Source organism: Stomoxys calcitrans, chromosome 3, assembly GCF_963082655.1.
Source record: "Stomoxys calcitrans chromosome 3, idStoCalc2.1, whole genome shotgun sequence".
Classification (NCBI taxonomy): domain Eukaryota; kingdom Metazoa; phylum Arthropoda; class Insecta; order Diptera; family Muscidae; genus Stomoxys; species Stomoxys calcitrans.
Window position 1 is genome coordinate 57,428,660 of NC_081554.1, and position 21,097 is coordinate 57,449,756.

Sequence of the window (21,097 nt, forward strand, 5' to 3'; positions counted from 1 at the left end):
GGCAAGGCTATTTTAAATTTCAGTAAAATTTGATCAAAATACGCTTTTATGGATCGCAAATGAGGATTCCTCTGTGAGAGACCCCTTGGATGTGGCAAACAATAAGACGGACGACAAGCTAGCTACGTAGGCGGATCGCTGTTAAGTTCTGATCTACTTTTTGTGTAATACAATGCCATTTATTTTTTCTACGGGCCTTTGAACCACCATCAGAATTTACACCGAGTGATAAAAGATCCAAACCGTGCGAAGGCACAACTCCATGCGGCTGCCATCGAAGAGATCATCCCAATCATCATCTTGTGGTTAGAACCATATAACAACACGGGTAGTACCAGTGTCTTGTATAGCGTAATCCTCGTCTGTCGAGAGGTGGCCTTGTTTCTAAACTGCTTACTTAGTCCAAAGTAGCATCTTCTTTGCCAGTATTATTCTTCGCTTTATCTCAAAACTGGTGTCATTCGTTTCGGTTACGGCGGTGCCGAGGTAGATAAAGTTACTGACTATCTCAAACTTTCTCCATTTTCAAGGCTTTTTGGGAGTTGAAGCCATAAATTTCGTCTTATCTCCATTTACTGCCAGACCCATTTTCACCGACTCTCTTTCGATTCTTTCAAAGGCTGCAGTTACTACTTCCGGTGACCGACCTATGATGTCGATGTCGTCGGCATAGCATGTGTTCTCTTGTGATTAGTATGCCATATCTATTCACATCTGCATCTCGTATAATCTTCTCCAGCAGGATATTACGATAAGCTGTCTCCTTGTCTGAAACGTTCGAGAGTATCTTGTATGCGATGGGGAGGAGACTTATTCCCCTGTAGTTGGCACATTCCGTTCAGCGGGTAACCCTTCGGCTGCTGCTGCCTTATTGTTCTTTAGTCGGGTCACTGCTACTCGGACCTCATTCTGACTAGAAGGTAAAGATTCTATACCATCATCATTGATTGGTTCTGCGGTATCCTCTTCGCCGCCAACGTCGGACACTAGCAGTTGGGTTTAATCTTCTTTCCATATCCTCAGCATGCTATCTGTGCCCGTTCATCGGTTTGATGTTTAATTCTTTGGTGAAATTTCCGGACTTCATTCTGACTCCTGTACATCTCAATTCGCTCACACTCACGTCTTTCCATTTCCTTTTTCTCTCTGCGGAATAGACGTTTCTCCTCTCTCCTTTTCCCCGGATACCTCTCCTTCATCTGGCGCGTTGCTACTGATTGCAGGGTTGCTCTATATGCAGCATTCTTGGCTTCAGTAGCATCTCGACACTCTTGGTCGTACCATGGGTTTCTTGGAGGAGGCTTTCGGTACCCAAGTAAGGATTTCGCGGCATTTTTCATGGAGTGGGCAATAGTTTGCCACTGCGCCATTATATCATCGGAACAAGAAGTGCTTTCATCAACCTGAGTGCAATATGCCGCTGCCATCTGTTGTTTTACTGCTTTTTAATGTCCAGCTTCCGTGCAGTGTCAGATAGTACTTTCCTCGCCATGTTCAAACGAGTGCGAACCTTTGCTGCAACAAGGTAATGATCCGAATCTTTAATTGCTCCACGGATCGATCGTACATCTGGATGAATGCTTTGCATCTATCACAACATGATCAATTTGGTCCCTCGTGTTTTGATCGGGTGACAGCCACGTGGCTTTGTGAATATTTTTATGTTGAAATCTGATGCTGCTAACTAGCATGTTTTTTGCCGCGGCGAAATCTATCAGCCGCAACCCATTACTGGACGTTATCTCGTGGAGGCTAAACTTTCCGACTGTTGGACCAAAAATGTCTTCCTTCTCCATCTTCGCATTAAAATCTCCCAGAACGATTTAATTTTCATGTGCGGGGTAGCGGTCATATTCTCTCTCTAGGAGCTCGTAGAAAATATCTTAGGTGGTAATATCTGCCTTGTACTTCTCTTCTCTATAAAGTGTGCGGACATTCCAGGTGCAGAACCGCAAATCATGGTACTTTTTCGTTTGCTTGGGTCGTCAACGTTGAGGGAGTCCGTTGGAAAATTAGCGATATCACGTAGTTTCAGTGGGAGGTCGGGCGGCACCGGGTTTTGCTTAAATACTGAGTGCCTGTGATACTCGATGTGCCAACTATCCCAAAATGTTTGTTGTAACATTTGACAGCCACTTGCAGTTCCTCCCACATTCTACTACAATTGACAGCAAGGCTGAACTGTATTTTACGGGGTAGTTCGCAAAATATCAAATTCTTTGCATACCCCCTAATTTTGGCTCCAGGAACCCGAATATGAAGTCCGTTTTTGGCGTTCAGGCCCGTGGACCCCTTAAAAATGTTTGAAAAAAAAATTGTTTTTTTTTCAAAAAACTTTGGAAGGCATTTAGTAGTTTTACTTAAAATACTTTTGCTATTTCCCACTGTGGAGGAGAAAATCTGAAAAAAAATCACGGGCCCGTGCCCCAAAAGCGGACTTCATATTCGGGTTTCTGGGATCAAAATTAGGGGGTATGCAAAAAATTAAATTTTTCGCGAACTACCCCGTAAACTAGTTATCCCGACAGCAAAGCCAAAAGTAGAACAAAGGTCCTTAAGCCACATGCTGAAACTTAGAGCGCTGATAAAGAAACTTTGTTGCTGCTGTGTATCTCCTGTTCCTTTATCAAAAATATTTCTTTGTTGCTCTAAGGCACAGTTTTGTGTTATCTAATTTGCTCTTATCGTGGCAGCAATTCAAATCACCATTTTGTGGATAGGCAATTATCATCCCAGAGGGGCCAGGTTGGATCTTCATGACCTGGAGCGGGATTCAGCGCCGCAATGGAGCCTCTATTTAAAAATTTAGGTGAATGTTGTTCTTAGATACCAACCATCGCACCTATTGAATTTAACCTTCATCGGCAAATCAGAGTAGTTACCGCAAATGCAGCCACCTCATCTGCCAATCAGGTGAAGACAACTTCACGCCTTAAACATCTGGCAAGCCTACTACAAACTAATGTAAATTAATTGAAGGCGTTTTATAAAAAACTGTTTTTCCTATAGACTTTTGGCTAGCTATTTCCTAAACATCATGTCAAAACGCAGTCTTTGCCCAATTGAACTTCTATGCATCTCAAAAAGAATCGCCCCATAAATGACAACAATCTAGGCCGGTGGATTATTTGTCGAATCCCGCCACAGCCACCTTTGATCAATGAAATTTCAATCTCACACAACATTTTATATTAAGTGATCAAAACAAAAACTCAAAAAGCTTTAGTAAGGCCGGCAATTTTAAAGAGGCACACACACGCTGCTACAACACAAATTATAAGCACACAAAACACCAGCGGTGTATACGTGCCTATGTATGTTTGAATAATAAGAACAAAAAAAACAAGCAAATCCCATATGTTTTAGCGGCATTTTATGTTATTTTTTCTCCGTTCCTTTTTTATCGTATTCTGTAAACAAATTCATTCAATTTTCCTTTTTGTAGTGACTGTACTTTTTTAGTATGTGGTAGAGGCGTCGTCTACGTCCGGCGAAGTGTTCTCTGCCGTACGCTCCCAATATGATTTGCCGTGGTGTGTTTGGCAATATTCGCCGCAACCTACGTTCAGCTGAAATTACTGTTTCAATTCCATTCCCTCTCACGAATCAATCAACCAACCAGCTGGTAGTGCGCTAGGTGTGGAAGCGACTTATGAAACACTTGGCTGGTACGGCGACAAACTGAAAACACATGTTTTTATTTTGCTTTGAAATGGAAGGCGGCCGCCGCCACCGGAGAGCCAACAAAAATATATGAGAGTTTGTCTTTGGGAACGGATGTATTAAGTAACAAGTGAGAGAGCATGATAATGTGGAATAACTAAAAAAAATAAAACGAAGAGAAAAACAACCACACGACGCAACTATCTCTTTTCATTACACTAGGGGACGCCGCACACCTTTCTTATATTTTTCTTGTTTACGATTTCCCAGCATTTGCCAATATAAAGGCAAGAGTGGGTGAATGAATATAAATCGCGTGTATGTGTACGTAAATTCTTCCACAAATTCCAAAAATGCACAAAACCTAGGTGGGCTTTGTTTACATTTATACACACATATATGCCACTTCCAACAATATGTATGTAAGGTTAAATTAATGAATACAATGCGAATGAAAGGAAAACGAAAAATACGCACAGCAGCTGGGCAGCTGGTCTCCCAATATGACAAACACTCACTACCCATTCTGTCTTTTTTCTTTTTAGTTTTTGTTTTTAAAATGGAAACATGTGTGAACATTTTCAGTTGTCATTCAGACAACTACTTGCAATGCAAACACAGAGTTCTGGCTTTTGTGGTTGTTGATGGGTGTGAAGTGAGAATTGTAGTGTAATTTATGAATTGAAGACGCATTTTGTAAAACAAAAATACTACAACTGCCTACCCATTTTTAATTCTTTTTTCAATGGTCTATTTTTAAGATTATTTTTAGAACTTGATTGTAATGTGATAAAGAAGACATTTTAATCAACGAATTACAGCCGACGAAATATCCTTAATATCTGCTGACATTACGATAATTAGCGAATATCTAATAACATCAGAGTATGGCGATCGATGATCAGTCTGCAAAAAATACCGTTCTGGCTTAAGAGACCACACATTAAATATTTTCGTTCTAATATTCGCGCAAGCAGCCAATTTGCTTCATTCCAAACGTTCATACGGTAAGTGTACTAGTAGTCGGCAGATTAAGTATTTTGCAAAATGTTCAATTCAGTTGACAGGCATTTGTGCTTCACAATTAGAAATTTAGTTTTTAGATGTTTTAACCTAAAATTTCAAATTTTATGATGCTCAATATGGCAAGGTGAGTTATTGGCGTCTTTACCAACCTGTTTTTGCGGCGATCGGTGTTTTGGACCGGAACCAACTTGCTCACTTAATGTCCAAAACCAACTTGCTCACTTTTTGCCCGACCCAAAAATTAGATACCCACGATTATATTTCTCATCTGGAGAACGGTATATATTGGGTTGTCCAAAAAGTAATTGCGAATTTTTCATATAGTCGGCGTTGAAAAATTTTTTCACAGCTTGTGACTCTGTAATTGCATTCTTTCTTCTGTCAGTTATCAGCTGTTACTTTTAGCTTGCTTTAGAAAAAAAGTGTAAAAAAGTATATTTGATTAAAGTTCATTCTAAGTTTTATTAAAAATGCATTTACTTTCTTTTAAAAAATCCCCAATTACTTTTTGGGCAACCCAATGTGTAGAATGGCTATATTAAAATTTGGTGTGCACCGTATTGGTAATAAATGTAGAAACGGTCAATACTACACAATTATCTAAAATTTCGGGGAATAAGCCATTTATGAGGCCAAAAACTTTATTAGAGATAGATCCATATAAAAAGAATATATATCTAAATATGTCCCGAGGGTATCATACCCCTCTCTCTCTCTCTCTCTCTATCTTTACAACGCATTGATTCAAATCATAGGGAAATTGGCAAAAATTTTGCCATTTATCAAAACCTTAAATTGGGAGATCGATCTGTGGCAGCTTTTTGAAAATATAACACGTCTTGATCATTTTCGAGTAAAAAGAGATCTTATATAAACCTGGAATGACAGATTTCACGAAATTGTAAATTCATAGAGCTGGAAGTCGCCACGAGACATTAAAGGAGAGACATCTGGACGAGATGCGGCATCACTATCGATTCACTCACAACCTTAAAATGCCTGCAGAATATCCACCGAAATGCTGTTGCCAATGCAACTACGTCTACGATAACAACCAAATATAGATTGACGCCCACCACCGATCACAGATAATAAGGACAAACTGCCTAGGAAAATCAATCCCATGTCAGACGGTTGTACGTACCGGATTGACCCGATAGAGTCCTTCATCGACAAGGGATGGCACCTCAGTCTACAACACACTGCCACAATAACAACAAAAACCAATGGTGTATTTCTCACTGACCTTATGGGCCACTCCGCTAAAGGAGCCTGAATTTCAGCATACAGCCTGTTCTGGTAACCGCAATCGCAAGAATTTTGTGAACTCAACATTATGCTCCGGTGATGAAAAATATGAAAAAACTTCCGGTTTCAATTCGGTAAGACTTGTCTCTGCGAGTAGGGACCACCGGAGAACCTATGCATATAACGAATTGCTAACGACTTGTAATCGCAAGCTTCCCTGAAAATCGGAACAGTCCTGATAGCATCAATATAAAGCGACCCGAGGTTTAAACATATCCAACGGAATGTTTTCGATAAATCAATTAACATTTAGGAAATGTTTAAATAATAACACATTTCAATTGAATTGTCGTTTTTTTGCTATCGTGAAATGTCCTACATAATAATACATGTATCCATATACTCAACACGTACATCATTGTTGTAATTAGGCAAGCAGCTGTTATAGAAAACAAAAAGTGATATTTCCTTTCTTCTTTTCTTTCTTACTTAAATAGTACATTATACATACATATGTATTAATTTCACAGCTGTTTTTCTTCTTTATTTACGTTGGGTTTGCTATTAGATGAGTGGGGTAGAAGTAGGTGATGGAATGCCGATCTGAATGGCATTGTGAGTTCATATATGTGTGTGCCAATGTACACATGTATGTATATGTTCTTGGGCATGAACAGTTTGAACATGTCTTCGTATTTATGAATATACAATGTCGTTTCGTATAATGATCAGAAAAAAAATCTACAAAATATCAACTGTGAGAGCAAGAAAGAGCGAAGTCAAAACACACAGAGGGGTTAATAATAACCCTGCAAAGCAGCTGTTGTCTTATCCAATGACGAATCATTCAACATATTGTATTTTTAAAATAAAAGCGGTGGCGTCGTGCAAACCCGACATCACCACACCCACACATTTTTGCCAGAGGCAGGTAAGCAAGGTAAGCGGTAAAAGACACATGTTTATTTTTTCGTTTAATGGCACAATATATTCTTACTCATCGCGCTGTAGGAACATCAATGCAATTTTTACCACAAATACAAATTTAGGTACAAATATACAACTAGACTTTTTATGGCGCTTAAAATAAATCTGGCGCCAATTTTAGATAATGCATAAATACAAATTTCTATAAAGTTATGTTTACAGCTGAATATCTGACATTTCTGATTCAGTGGCAGTGTTGCCCCAAAATAGTTTAAGTTTCTGTTACAAAAAGCGAAATATCAAGTCAGCCTGGCTGATAGATTTTAGTATTGATTTTTGTATTATAAAAACCTGAAAGTGTTCCAATCTATCAATGTAAAGCCCGGGTGGGCGATGTTTGATTAATAAAAATGAATGAATGAATAGGGTTTCCTGTGGGAAAACTTAAATGCAGCCTGGAGGAATAAGGTTTCCCACGGGAAAACTTCAATTCAGATCGGCTGAATAAGATTTCCCATGGGAAAACTTCAATTCAGCCTGGCTAATAAGGTTTCCTATGGGAAAACTTAAACTCAGCCTGGCTGAATAAGGTTTCCTATGAGAAAATTTACTTTCATCCAGGCTGAATTAAAAGCTTATAAGGTTTCAACTCAGGCTTACTGAGAAGGTTCCCCATGGAAAGGGAAAGCAGTCCTTGCCAAGAATTTATTGGAGATCGATCCTGGTGGTATGTAAACCTGACTGCAGTTGGGATCTATCAAATACTCATTAATGCTGGCTGATCTAATTTTAAGTTTCATGATGAATAGGGCACTTGCATGCGTTCCGAAAAATTTACCATTTATTTATCCTTCTATAGTTCAGATCTTTCCACCAGACAACTATCACTTTATAAGAAATAGAAAAAGAGAGACCCCAATTAAAAACCAACATTTGTTTTGCAAACTTGCCTTCATATTGATGTGCCATAAAATATTCGTTGTGGTTGGTTGTCAGAGTTATTGATTTGCCCCCATATTCACCAGATGCTTTAGATCTTGTGGCTTACCAGATATTTGTGAGAGTTGCCAGATACATAGTTAAAAGCATTTGAATTTTTATATATATTTTTTTGAAACAAAAGGAAGTGTCAAGCCTCTGGAGTAAGTTTATCTGATTGTGAAAGGTAAAAGCCGAGAAAACCCAACCACATAAATTTGGAATGGATTAATACATCTGACAATATGGCAACGCTGCAAAACTATGACGATTCATTCATTCATTAAGAAAAAAAATACTTCAAAACACAGTTAGTTTTTTACTACTACTAGTACACACACACAACCAACAGTCCACTACAGGGGCAGACCAGACAGACCTGTCTGTTGCCTCTCACACTCTCTCCCTATACGGTCATATCGGTCGTTTATTATTGCCTAGCGTTTTTAAGTTTAAAAATAAACCACAAGTTGCAAACAAAAAACTATTAAAAAGCAAACTGCAAAGCAATAATTGAATCCGGCGCGACAACATTCTTGTTGCTCGAGGAGTACGTTTAACCGATTTAACTAGACTTTTCTCTTTGTTGTGCAAGTTAACAAAAATAACTGTGCCATTGAAATGCAGCAATCCGTAATAATATCATCTTATTGCGCAGGTAAGTAAACAGAAAGAAACAATCTTATACCACCAAGTTATCGTTAGAAATGTAGTTTCTTAATCATTAAAATGGTGATTCAAACTTCAATTCAGCACGGCTGAATAACCTTTGATATGACCAAGTTAAATTGAAGTTTTCCCACGCGATAGTTCGCATACCCCCTAATTTTGACCCCAGGAATCCGAATATAAAGGCCGGCAAATTTTTCAAACTTTGGAAGGCAATTAGAGTTTTATTTTAAATACTTTTGTCTATTTCCCACTGTTGGACATATGGAGGAGGAGAAAATCTCAATCCCGGCCGAAGACTGGCATATTTTATTAACTTTGGAATCTACTAATCAATACCTTTCATTTAATAGCCATATTGCCTTGGTTAGACTACTTCCCTCCAAAGGGGATTTTTGACCCCAAGGAGAGTCCACGGGCCCGAGCCCCAAAAACGGACTTCATATTCGGGTTCCTGGGGTCAAAATTAGGGGGGATGCAAAAAATTATATATTTTTTTGCGAACTACCCCTTAAAAATACAGTTTTAGAAGCTTTCCCCATAGGAAACCTTATTCATCTGAATTTGCTACGCTGTGAGCAAGGACTCAACTATACACTTTAACTTAAAGCTAGCGTTATAAAGGAAACAAGCAAAAGTGCTTTGAGTTCGGCTGGGCCGAATCTTATATAGATTCATGTTCAGATGGACTTTACTTGTCATGAATTTTGGAAGTCATCAAAAATCCAATGTCTAAAAGTTCAGCCAAGTAATTGCTCGCCTTAGAGGCTTAAGATATCAAATCAGTCGATCGCTTTATATGAGAGCTATATGAGGTTATAAACCTATTAATATTACGAGCCAAATTTCAGCCAAATCGGTTAGCAATTTAGCCTTCTAGAGGCTCAAGAAGTCAAATCTGTAGATCGGTTTTTATGGCAGATATATCAGGTTATAAATTGATTTAGATTTATCTTGAAAACGGCAAAGTTCTTAAAAATAAAAATCAAACACGTTGTGGAAAATATCAGGCATATCGGATAAGAATTGCGCCATCTAGAGGCTCAAGTACAGTAGATACGAGATCTTTTCATATGGTAGCCATATCTGGTTATGAATCGATTTGGAGCATTCTTAGCACAGTTGTTAGTTGTCACAACAAAACACATCATGCGAAATTTCAGCCAAATCGGATAAAAATGCGCTCTTTAATGGTTCACAAAGTCAAGATCCGATATCGGTTTACAATCCCAACCGACCTGCAATCCCGTGGCAACCGGTTGTACGTACCGGATTAACCCGATGAAGTCCTTCATCGGCAAGGTCTGCCGCCTCAGTGTAAAACACACTGTTACAATAACTATAGGGAGTATTTGTGCAAAATTTTATACGACTAGATTTACTGCTTTGAAAATTAGCTTGCTTTCGATAGACGGGCGGACTTGCTAAATCGACTTGGGAATGTCAAGAAGATCAAAAATATATATACTTTGTTGGGTCTCAGATCATTATTTCAATATGTTATAAACGGAATGACGAAATTGGTATACCCCCATCCTATGGTGCAGACTATAAGTCTCCTGGATATAGCTTACTTAACTGCAAAAGCAGACAAAGGAGTTCGTTGAGTGTTTGAGGGAATTGTTCGCCAGGGAAGTTTGAGGGATGCCGAAGAAATCGAAGTGATTCCGTGTGCTTGTTTTGACGGCCGGCTCCCATTTCCCATTAAACATTTTTTGAATTGATATTTATGTAAACTTTCAGATATTATTGATCAACCGAAGAGTAAATTCATACGTATGTATGTGTCACTTTTTCTTCTCTAGTTTCTTTGTTATCGAATTATGTGAATTCTGATCTCCGACTAAAATTTCCCAGCTTCTTGGAAAAATTATCATAATATTTTTGAAAATTGCCAAGAAACTCCACAATATATTTAACATTTCATAACTCATCGTTAAATATTGCAGTTGGTCAGAATAAGGATAAAAAAAAACCTTTTTCTGTTTAAAAATGTTCAGTTGATTAATTTATTTATTATATTGCACATATATGCATCATTACAACCTTTTCTTTCAAATGGAACAAGGTGATGGTTGGCTGTACTACAAATACATAGAGCGCATGTGCGAAAATTCTATGAAAACGGGCGTATTGTACCAACAGAACAGTTGTAAACTCAATTTGTACAAATGTGTCGTACATATGTATATACGTACATACGTACTTGCATTCCACAATATTAGTATCCACACCAACTTTGGGGTTATTGTGCGAGGCGAATATAAAAACCGGGACAAGCTCATTTACTTTTCACAATGGGTATGTATATGTATACATGTATATATAAAATATACATGTATTCTCGTATATATTGTATACATTAGTAAACAGATGGGAAAAACATACTATGTATGTAGTGAAAACAAAGCTCGAGAGCGAAAAGTTTGTTGCAAATCTACTGGGGGCCAATGTAAGTCTTTGTAGTCTCCCATCATCAAAAAACGGTTGAGATGGGTGGAAAGCTACCAGGAGTAAAAAACAAGTGCTTAGGTAAGAGTTCAAAATTGTTGGAAAGTTATTGCAGCAAATACTCACACACACACATAAAATAACATAAAAAATATCAAAAATTCTTCTAAACCACAGATTAAAGTAACCGTCCAGTGAAGAATTGAACGAATTTAGAACCAAAAGTTCAAGAAAAAAAAACTTCGTTGGAATTCGATGTGCATACAAAATTGGATCAAATTTTGATATTCATATAAAAATATACCCATCTTCAATTTCAGAAGCCCAGATTTTAGTAGTATTTTTCATTTGTTTCCATGGAAAATTCTTAAGAAATCTGATTTTACTGGTCAAGATTTCATAAAATTGAAAGTACGATTTTATAGAGGCCTCCCGCAGCCAAACCTTTATCTAAAAATGTCCGCATCTAAGAGCCGGCACCTTCTTTGCGGTCTAGCGAATAAGTCGGTGGACATGATGAGCTTCGCCCAACAAACCCAAGGCAATCAACCGAAGGATAAATGAATCTAAAAAGTTGTCGTACCCAGTAAGCTGCTGAAAGCTGCGGAACACAAGTTCAATGTACATCAGATCACGTACTCGAAACGGTGTGCAGGCCATTTTGTCGAGAGTACCCAGTAGGAGATAAAGCGAAAAACAATATCCTGGGGAACGCAAGGAAACTCCCAGCAGATGCCAAATCAAAGCTATTTAAAGCTCTAGAACATCTACTAAAATCAAATCTTTTAACCTGAGGGAATATCGATATAGAAGCCCATGTACAATGGCTCCATAATTAAAGATTGTCTCATTTGTACAACATACAAATTATATGACAAAAATCCGTAGAATTCATCATTTTGTCATCAAGCTGACTTATTTTTGTATTGGTTTGCCCAAAAAGTAATTGCGAATTTTTCATATAGTCGGCGTTGACAAATTTTTTCACAGCTTGTGACTCGGTAATTGCATTCTTTCTTCTCTCAGTTATCAGCTTTTACTTTTAGCTTGCTTTAGAAAAAAAAGTGTAAAAAAAAGTATATTTGATTAAAGTTCATTCTAAGTTTTATTAAAAATGAATTTACTTTCTTTTAAAAAATCCGCAATTACTTTTTGGGGAGCCCAATAGTTTAATTGTCCATATAAACAAAGACATTTGTGCGCGCGTGTGTGTACATGTGCAGAAAATATGCGAAAAAGGAGAAAACAGCTAGGAGAACGTGAATAAAAATTTTAATACCGTAAAATTGGTCGGCTGATACCAGCTGTTCGCTTTAAACCAATAGGTCGGTGAATACGTTAGAATATCTGTTAATAGGTAGATCACAAATTTAGCATGTAAATGAATATAGGACAAATAAAAAGTCTTATTTTGATATAATTATTAACTCTACTTGGTTTGTTTTTATACCCACCATCTAAGGTATATTCATTTATCACTCCGTTTGCAACACATCGAAATATAAATTTTCGACCCTTTAAAGTATATATATTCTTGATCAGCGTAAAAATCTAAGACGATCTGACCATGTCCGTCTGTCCGCCTGTCTGTTGAAATCACGCTACAGTCTTTAAAAATAGAGATATTGAGCAGAAACTTTGCATAGATTCTTTTTTTCTTTTTTGTCCATAAACAGGTTAAGTTCAAAGATGAGCTATATCGGACTATATCTTGACATAGCCCCCATATAGACCGATCCGATGATTTAGGGTCTTAGGCCCATAAAAGGCGCATTTACAGCCCAATTCTGAATTCGAATAAAATCCTCCTATTCTCATTGAATGGGAAGAGAAAAAATATGGTAGAGGCAATTTCGAATTTTCGAAAACAGCTGTTTTGCTTCAGCTGTTTTATTTTGGCTAAACATTTGATTGTTATTTTTTGGAAAAAAGAACATAAAATGAAAAAAAAAGCAAAAATTAGTTATAACGATTGCTAAAAAAGTTTACAAACATGTTTAGTGTTGCTTTTGTAATGTTTGTTCTAATTTTTGCATTTTAATAATGCACAATACTTCTGTTGTTGTGATAACAACTTTCCGTCTTCATCCAAACAGTCGTTGGCTAAATTAGATGCATCCAGAGTGGTCTGGTGGCCAGATAAATAGATTAATTGTGTCATGTTGTCCCTGGCTGCATGCGGGGCACACATCCTGCATGTTGGCGTTTTCCCTTGCCAAAAGGAGTTAAGGAGGCTGAATCGTAATATAGAGGTTTGCTTCTCCTTCGTCGCTATAAATGCTGCGCGCCGCTTTATCTAAAGGTCTACTTTTATGGAGCTAGAACTTGAAGATCTAATCGACATTCCCAGGCGGCGGCCGCTTTTCATGGTGGTTGGGACGGCTGCTGGATATAATGCTGCCTAAAAGCGACTTTTGGATTTATTCCTACTCCTGTGGAGTAAATGCTGCCAATTGTGGTGCCAAGTATCTTTGAATAATTCCCCACGAACATTCCATTAAGAAACAAGCAGAAGACTTCTTGCACATTATTGAGTGCCGCCCGATTCTACTTTAAGCTCAATGATAAGGGACCTCCTTTTAGTATCGGACTCGGAACGGAGTGCTAATAAAATTGAAAAACTTAAGAAAATCTTCTATGGTGGATACATGACATATTTAAACCGGGAGAACCTAACATAATTTTTACTTGATTTTTATGAAAAAGGGAAAAATTATTTCCATACATTTTAAATTGTTCGTAAGTAATAAGAAGTGATACAATTTTTTTATAAAAACATTCACAATTTTTTATCCTAACTCCCTTTCATTCTCCTTTTTATATCGATTCAGAACAGCTATTTTTTTCCTGGGAGATATTTCCCTTTTTCGAAGTTTGTTTAGAATAAGGGAAAAGGGATTAGGGAAAAAAGTTCCAGTAAATTGTTATTCAGAATAGGGGAAAAGAGAGTAGGGAATAAACTCCCAGGGAATTGTTATTCAGAATAGGGCTGTTATTGTCCGACTTTGCCAAAATTTGGGACAGTGAGCTGTGTTAGGCCCTTCGACATTCTTCTTCAATTAGGCCCAGATAGGTCCCAATTGGGATATAGCTGCCATATAGACCAATCTATCGATTTAAAGTTTGGGACCCATTAAAGGCGCATTTATTGCCCGATGTCGCCAAAATTTGGGAAGGTGTGTTGTGTTAGTCCCTTCGCTATCCTTCTTCAAGTTGGCCCAAATCGGTCCAGATTTGAATATAGCTGACATATAGACCGATCTTTCGATTTAAGGTTTTGGGCCCATAAAAGGCGCATTTATTGTCCGATGTCGCCGAAATTTGGCACAGTAAGTTGTGTTAGGCCCTTCGACATTCTTCTTTAATTTGGCTCAGATCGGTCCAGATTTGAATATAGCTGCCATATAAATCAACATCTCAACTTAAAGTCTTGGTCCCATAAAAAGTGCATTTATAATCCGATTTCACTGGAATTTGACACAGTGACTTATGCTAGGCTTTTTGACATTCGTGTCGTATATGGTTCAGATCGGTTTATTTTTAGATAAACAAGATTTTGTTATACACAATAGAACAATGACTTGTATTTAGTATTATTTGGTCCAAATCGGAACATATTTCGATATATTTGCTATGGGGTATAAGGTTTGCATTTTTCATCAGATTTTGACGAAAGGCGGTTTGCATATATTTCGGACAAATATGATAAAACATGTTGTGTAAAATATTTGACTACTCTGTACCATAAGATGGAATAATCATGATGGAGGAAGACTTCTCGAAACTTAAAGAAACTCACACAAACGTTTTGTTTGGAGAAATTTGCTTCGTTTCTGTGATTGTGATCCAACATCTGAGTTTAGGTAGTAGCCCTGCTTTTTCTTTTGTGGTGGCTACGATTTTGGTAGAATTATGAAGGTAAAGTCAATACCCCAACAACGAAATCCACTATACAACCGTGTTTGGATGGATGGTGGTGCAAATTCCCACTAAAGGCTCTATTACACGGCATGTAGTTGTCTTATGACATGCCAAATTTAGCTCGTGTAGAGTTGTATATGTCGTGCGATACAAACGAAATAACGTATGAAAATCACTATTCAAGATAGCATAAGTAATTATTTTCGATTAGAGCGTGCTCTATTCTTTCTGACAAAAACATAGAGAAATCAGCTGTTTTTGTTGTTAGTCGAATGAAAGCAATCCCAAATTAAATTGTTTTCACAAATTTATGATTTAACCAGCTTTCTAACAATTTTAACAATTTTTACGCATAAAAAAATCAGCTTTTGCTCAAATTTTTAGGTTATGTCATACGAAAATTACAAATAGGTATGATAACAAAAATAATGAATCGTATGTAAATTGACAAACTTTAACAACATTTTCAACTACATGTGAATACAAAAGATGGCATGTCAAAAGACATATATGTACATGCCGTGTAATAGAGCCTTAACCTGTAAAATTTCTGTACATGGTTAATTTGACTTTCTATTTTTATTTGCATTATTGAATATGTAGCAGTCACAAGATTAAAAGATTATCATTTTAAATGTTTAAATTATATATTAAATATGTGGAAAAAAAACAAAATTTAAAAACCTTTAAAATCCAAACTAAACATTTGACTTTCTAGTGAGGTTTGGATACAGTTCTGAAATTGGAAAATTCCATCGGCTGGGCTAGAGACTACTTTACCTCGTATAAATTTGCCAATGATATGATGTTGTGTGTCCTTAGAAGTGTTTTATTTACCTTTTATACGGATTTTCTCGCTTAGTTTGTGTGGAGAAAAATTCTATCCCCGATTATCTAAGCGACTAATCTTATCGCCGTTTACTAAAACATATGGTGTCATAATTAAATTTGAATGACAAAACTAAAAGAGGAAGAACGCAACATATTTATTCAATGATTGGACTTTCGGGAATGACAAAATTGCTTAAGATTTTAATAAAATCAAATTTGTTTATTTTGTTGATATTTAAATATTTTAGATGTGGTATCAGTGCTGCCAACGTTAAAGTATAAAGCAATTAGCAAAAAGAGCGTTTTATTTATTTATAAGCTAGCGAATCCGTTAGATTTTGTTTTATTTACTTTTTTTTGGTTGGCTGACTGATATTTCCCATATTATACAAATAGCATGTACCAAATATTAATATTGTCTTTTACACACATATGTACACACCAATGACTTATAGAAAGATTTTTCTGACATTTTTACTTGTGTTCTGCTGCTGCGTCATGTGTTTTTGTTTGGGAGGCAAGAAAATATAAAAGATAACGGCTGGTGGCGATGATATTGAAAAAAAAGAGGGGAAAACACAACAAAACTACGAACAGTGCTCGTTTTGTGACTTTTCCAAAGGGTTGTTTTCCACTTGTTCGCCCTGCATTGTGGTTGTGGCATTTGTTTTGCTTTGTCGTACTGCATGTATGGGAGGTACAACCAAACAAATTAAGAAGACCATAACTGAATATGGGATGGGTGGTTGGATGTCTAAATGTCTGGATGTTTTGGGCAAGCTAGTCATCAATCCAACTGGAATTGGAATGTGGAAAATGGATCAATATACCAAGTGCCAACGACTACAATGCACTAGCAAGAGGAAAAAGGTATGCTGATAGAGGCAAACAAGAATATACATACACAACAAGCCAGCAGCTATGAATGTGTTAGTGTGAGTGCTGCTCAATATCTCCTTAGCACGAGTGAATAACAGGAACAGTTTCACTGTTAATGAACTGAGGACTTTTAGATATATCGAAATATTTGAACTCTGCTTAACTAACAAGTACCTATTGGAATATTTGTCCTAATTCTTGGAGAAGACAAAAGCAAATGGGTCGTGGTACTACTTACTTGCTCGTATCCCAAGAGAACACACATATTTATTGCAGGTTCCCACCGGTAAAAAAAAATCATAGTTATGCACGAACACAGAGAGAGTCCATAAAACACAAAAATTGAAAGCAGAGAGTAAACCATAGCATCATCCATGATAATGCAGGGATATACGTAATACACGTCGACCCAAAAGAGAAAATAAAGGTATTTCTTTTTATGTATGTACAAGTATGTGTAGAATATTTGCACTGAACGAACCGAAGGTAAAACGAGGTTGCCAGGGTTCATTAAACTGGTATTCGTTTTTGCGAATACTTGTTACATAGCAATCTAGGGTGCAAAAACACAGCAATAGTAACACTTAGAAAAAAAAAATAAAAACTACATACCAATGTTAAAAAATGTTTGAAATTGGTCCATGGCAAAGACCGTATTTGGAACACAGAGAAAAATTAAGTGGCAAGCAGTAAAAATTACACCGTTGAGCAGGGGTGGGAAATTGGAAGATGCGTTTATGCTAGTAGCATTATCAAGCCTGTTCCGATTTTCACGGATGTTTACACTTTGTGCGGTGCATAGGTTGATTCTGCGATTTCCGTGCGATTTTCACTTTATTTCATTAGCAACACTTAAACAGCTGTACCAGAAATGTGTTAAACGTTTTGCCTAATTGCATGCGCCATACGTATATTTGTGTCAATTACTTTTTAATCTGAATTGGAATAAAGGTTTAAAATTACGAAAAAGTTATGCTATTGGGTTGCCCAAAAAATAATTGCGGATTTTTTAAAAGAAAGTAAATGCATTTTTAATAGGACTTAGAATGAACTTTAATCAAATATGCTTTTTTTACACCTTTTTTCTAAAGCAAGCTAAAGTAACAGCTGATAACTGACAGAAGAAAGAATGCAATTAGAGTCACAAGCTGTGAAAAAATTTGTCAACGCCGACTATATGAAAAATCCGCAATTACTTTTTGGGCAACCCAATACATTATCATTATTTGTTTTTATTATTATTTGGTTTTGGAACCGTATGATCATAAAATGCAAAGCGAATCCCCAATTTTGCCACACCTCCGCTTCTTTTTCCGACAGACAATATTCGGTGCACGCGCATTTTAAGTAGCTGTAAAAATTGGAAAAAAAAACAGCAACAAACCAAAATTTGATTGATTCAATAGAAAAAGCTTTGCAAAGGTCCTAAAACACTCGTATGAATAGAAAAAAGCTTTAATACTCGGTCCCGATTCTCAATGTAGACGGATTACGAAATCGTTCTGTTAAGACAATGTGGCTCATCAAATCGGGGTGACAACATTAGTGTGCTTTGTAAACAAACAGATTTCTTCTTAGTATTTATGTTCAGAACACTAAGTCTAACCCAGTCATATAATGTCTGTAAGATGCTTTCAGCCTTTTTATACCCACCACCATAGGGTTGGGGTATACTAAACTGGCCATTTCGTTTGTAACACCTCGAAATAACGATCTGTTACCCCATAAAGTATATATATTCTGGATCGTCTCGACTCCTATGTCCGTCCGTCTATCCCTCTGTTGAAATCGCGATAGCGGTCGAACGCGTAAAGCTAGCCGTTTGAGTACGGTCCGAATCAGTCTATAACCTGATATAGCTCCCATATAAACCTATCTTCCGAGTTGACTTCTTGAGCCCTTAGAACCTGCAATTTGTGTCCAATTTAGCTACAATTTTGCACGTAGTGTTTCGTTATGCCTTCCAACAACTGTGCCAAGTACGGTCCAAATCAGTCCATAACCTGATATAGCTCCCATATAAACCGGTCTCTCGATTAACCTTATTCGGTTCCCAGAAGCTTTAATTTTCCTGGTTTAACAGAGATTGGTATGTAGAATAAAATTATGCCCTTCAACTAAATTTATTTTGTATACATTTTTAGCAGAATCCATGGTGGTGGGTTCCAAAGATTCGGCCCGGCCGAATTAAGTATGCTTTTACTTGTTGAATAATTGATTCGTATTCCTGCACTTAAGGCGTGTTATAAGGTTGTCTGTGTAGCAGACAGGTTCACGTCCCTATAGGATCCGTAGTATGTTAATTATGATGGTCACCCATATGAGTGGCGGTAAAATACCCCTCTATGGCGTCGCCAGTACTATTCTTTTCTTATCCTTATTTCGTAAACCCAACAATTTATTCAACTGTTCCTAAGCATATTGTTTATCCAGTTACCGCCTTTACTTGGCTCTGTGTTCTTTTTTCGTTAAACTTTTTGCGTTTTCAAGTAATATTGGTATTAAATACAAACTAGTTGTTTGAAAATTAACTTTTCGCTCAGTGTATAATTCAATGCCGCTAACTTGTGCACAACAGATGATGATGGTGATGATGACAATCGCAACCATGTTGACGTCGGCATTGTCCTCTTGTTATTTCTTTCGTATTTCTTTTGCTAAACTACACAACGCGTGCAAAACCAACAAATAAAATTTAGGTCGAGTAGGAGATGTGGGTTGCTGCACGCCAAGAACTATAAATAGGGAGGTAGTACTAGCAGCTGTAGGTATATAGTAGTAGTAGTAATAGTAAAGTGAAATTAATGAAAAACAAACACAAATTATTGCATTTTCATATATTCCCACCTCCTCCTTTGATTTTATTCAAAGAAAAACATATGGGCGCGGCGACAGCCTTACTCATCTTTTCTCCTACTACACACATCCTTCGCCGTTACTATAGTGCCAACATATGAGATATGTTTGCTAAACAAATGCTACCTATATTCCCAAAAAGAGGGCGATGAATGTTGCGTATACATGTGTGTGTACGACGCTGTCCTCAAACATAAAACACCGACCTAATTTTTGCAATTGCCTTGTTTTGTCGCCGTTAGTTACCTCTTGATGCAATGCAAGGAATACATACAATGGGTGTTTTGGGGTTGATATATATATTTTTTTCTGTGGTGTTTGATGACAGTTGCTATGTTGTTACATCAAGTTGTTACCGATTCCAAAATATCGATAATCGTTTGTACAATTGTCAAAACTAGGTCACAACAATTGGGCGTAGTATACAAGACAAATAGCGATCAAATATTTATATAAAATATATGTAATTGTATAATTCAACTGCTGAAGAACGCAATTTTATAAACATTGTTGCCGTTTTTACTTTACTAACATTGACATTAGTCTTGAGCAAGTACTAAAGACATGAAGCAAGTAAAAAAGGAAAGTTGGTCAAACCACTAAAAATAGCATTTGATGCTTTCTATGTTTCAGTTTTGGTTATTTTGGTCTAGAGGTAAATTTTTATGTCATAGATACTTAAACAACCTTTTTTCAAGGCTAAATGGCGATTAAATACAACGACCCTATTCACAAAACTTAATATAGATTTGAAATAGGTTTATTTATCATACACGTGCATATATTTCCTTTATAGAACTGTCAAATAAAACTATTTTAAAGGCCTGGTTATACCGTAAATGTAGGAAAACGTGTCAGCTGTTTTGTTTTGCTTTATGAAAACACATGCAAACGATTACCGAACGTCTGTCGAACGTAAACGGAAAGTAGAATTTAGTAAAAACAAAATTTAGTTTTCGTGTCAGGTGATACAATTTGAAGCTTGAAGAAATTTCTAAACTAAAAATGTATGTTTAGAAAACTTCTATTCTACAATTCTATTTCTCTGTGAAATTCACAATTTATTGTTAACAATAAAGGTTGAATGGGTAGCCCACCATGAAAAGGTGGTCAGTCTGACCTGTTATGAGAAGTAAATGAAAAAGTGAGACATATGTGATAACAAGAAATTACAAGAAGAAAGTAGGGGTAAACGCCAGTACGGAGCTGTCGTGTCCGCTACTCTATGTTAGCCTTATGTCGGTATTCAGGTATTCCACACACTCACTGTACTAGAGCCGCCATATACACATTCGACCCGGCACAGGGTGATTATAAGCACCACATCAGTTGAAACTCTGAGCTGCAATTTGTTTGGTGTTCAGCCTCATTGTGAGAAGCTCAGCTAAGAGCTACCGGGCGAGTCTTTGAAACTCCAGCGGTGATCGGAAGGGCTTCACGAGAATCGCTACCTTGTTCCGGTCCAAAGGATCGACCGCCGCAGGAACAGGTTGGCCATTGGTTATTTAAAGGCGCCAAAATTTAAGCAAGTGCTGGTGCCACCCGGCCTCTCACTTAGACTCCCCACTCCTGCAACTGCATTCGCAGATAATCAGCAACTCCGTATGGAGCATTCTCCTATCCGCAACCTGTGGTAGCTGCCAGCTAG

At 37.2% G+C, this 21,097-nt stretch overlaps 2 protein-coding genes across 4 annotated transcripts in view; one reads left to right on the forward strand and one right to left on the reverse strand.

The window, feature by feature from the left end:
• Nucleotides 1-21,097, reverse strand: part of Adf1 (Adh transcription factor 1) — a 39,427-nt gene that overhangs the window by 1,592 nt on the left and 16,738 nt on the right. The gene's annotated exons all lie outside the window — the stretch shown is intronic.
• The window catches only part of LOC106083086 (conserved oligomeric Golgi complex subunit 5), a 39,661-nt gene continuing 23,109 nt past the window's right edge, over nucleotides 4,546-21,097 (forward strand). Inside the window, exon 1 of the mRNA XM_059365320.1 lies at nucleotides 4,546-4,670. Within this exon, the coding sequence (XP_059221303.1) occupies nucleotides 4,561-4,670 (110 nt within the window). The 5' untranslated portion in view covers nucleotides 4,546-4,560. The remainder of the gene's footprint in view (nucleotides 4,671-21,097) is intronic.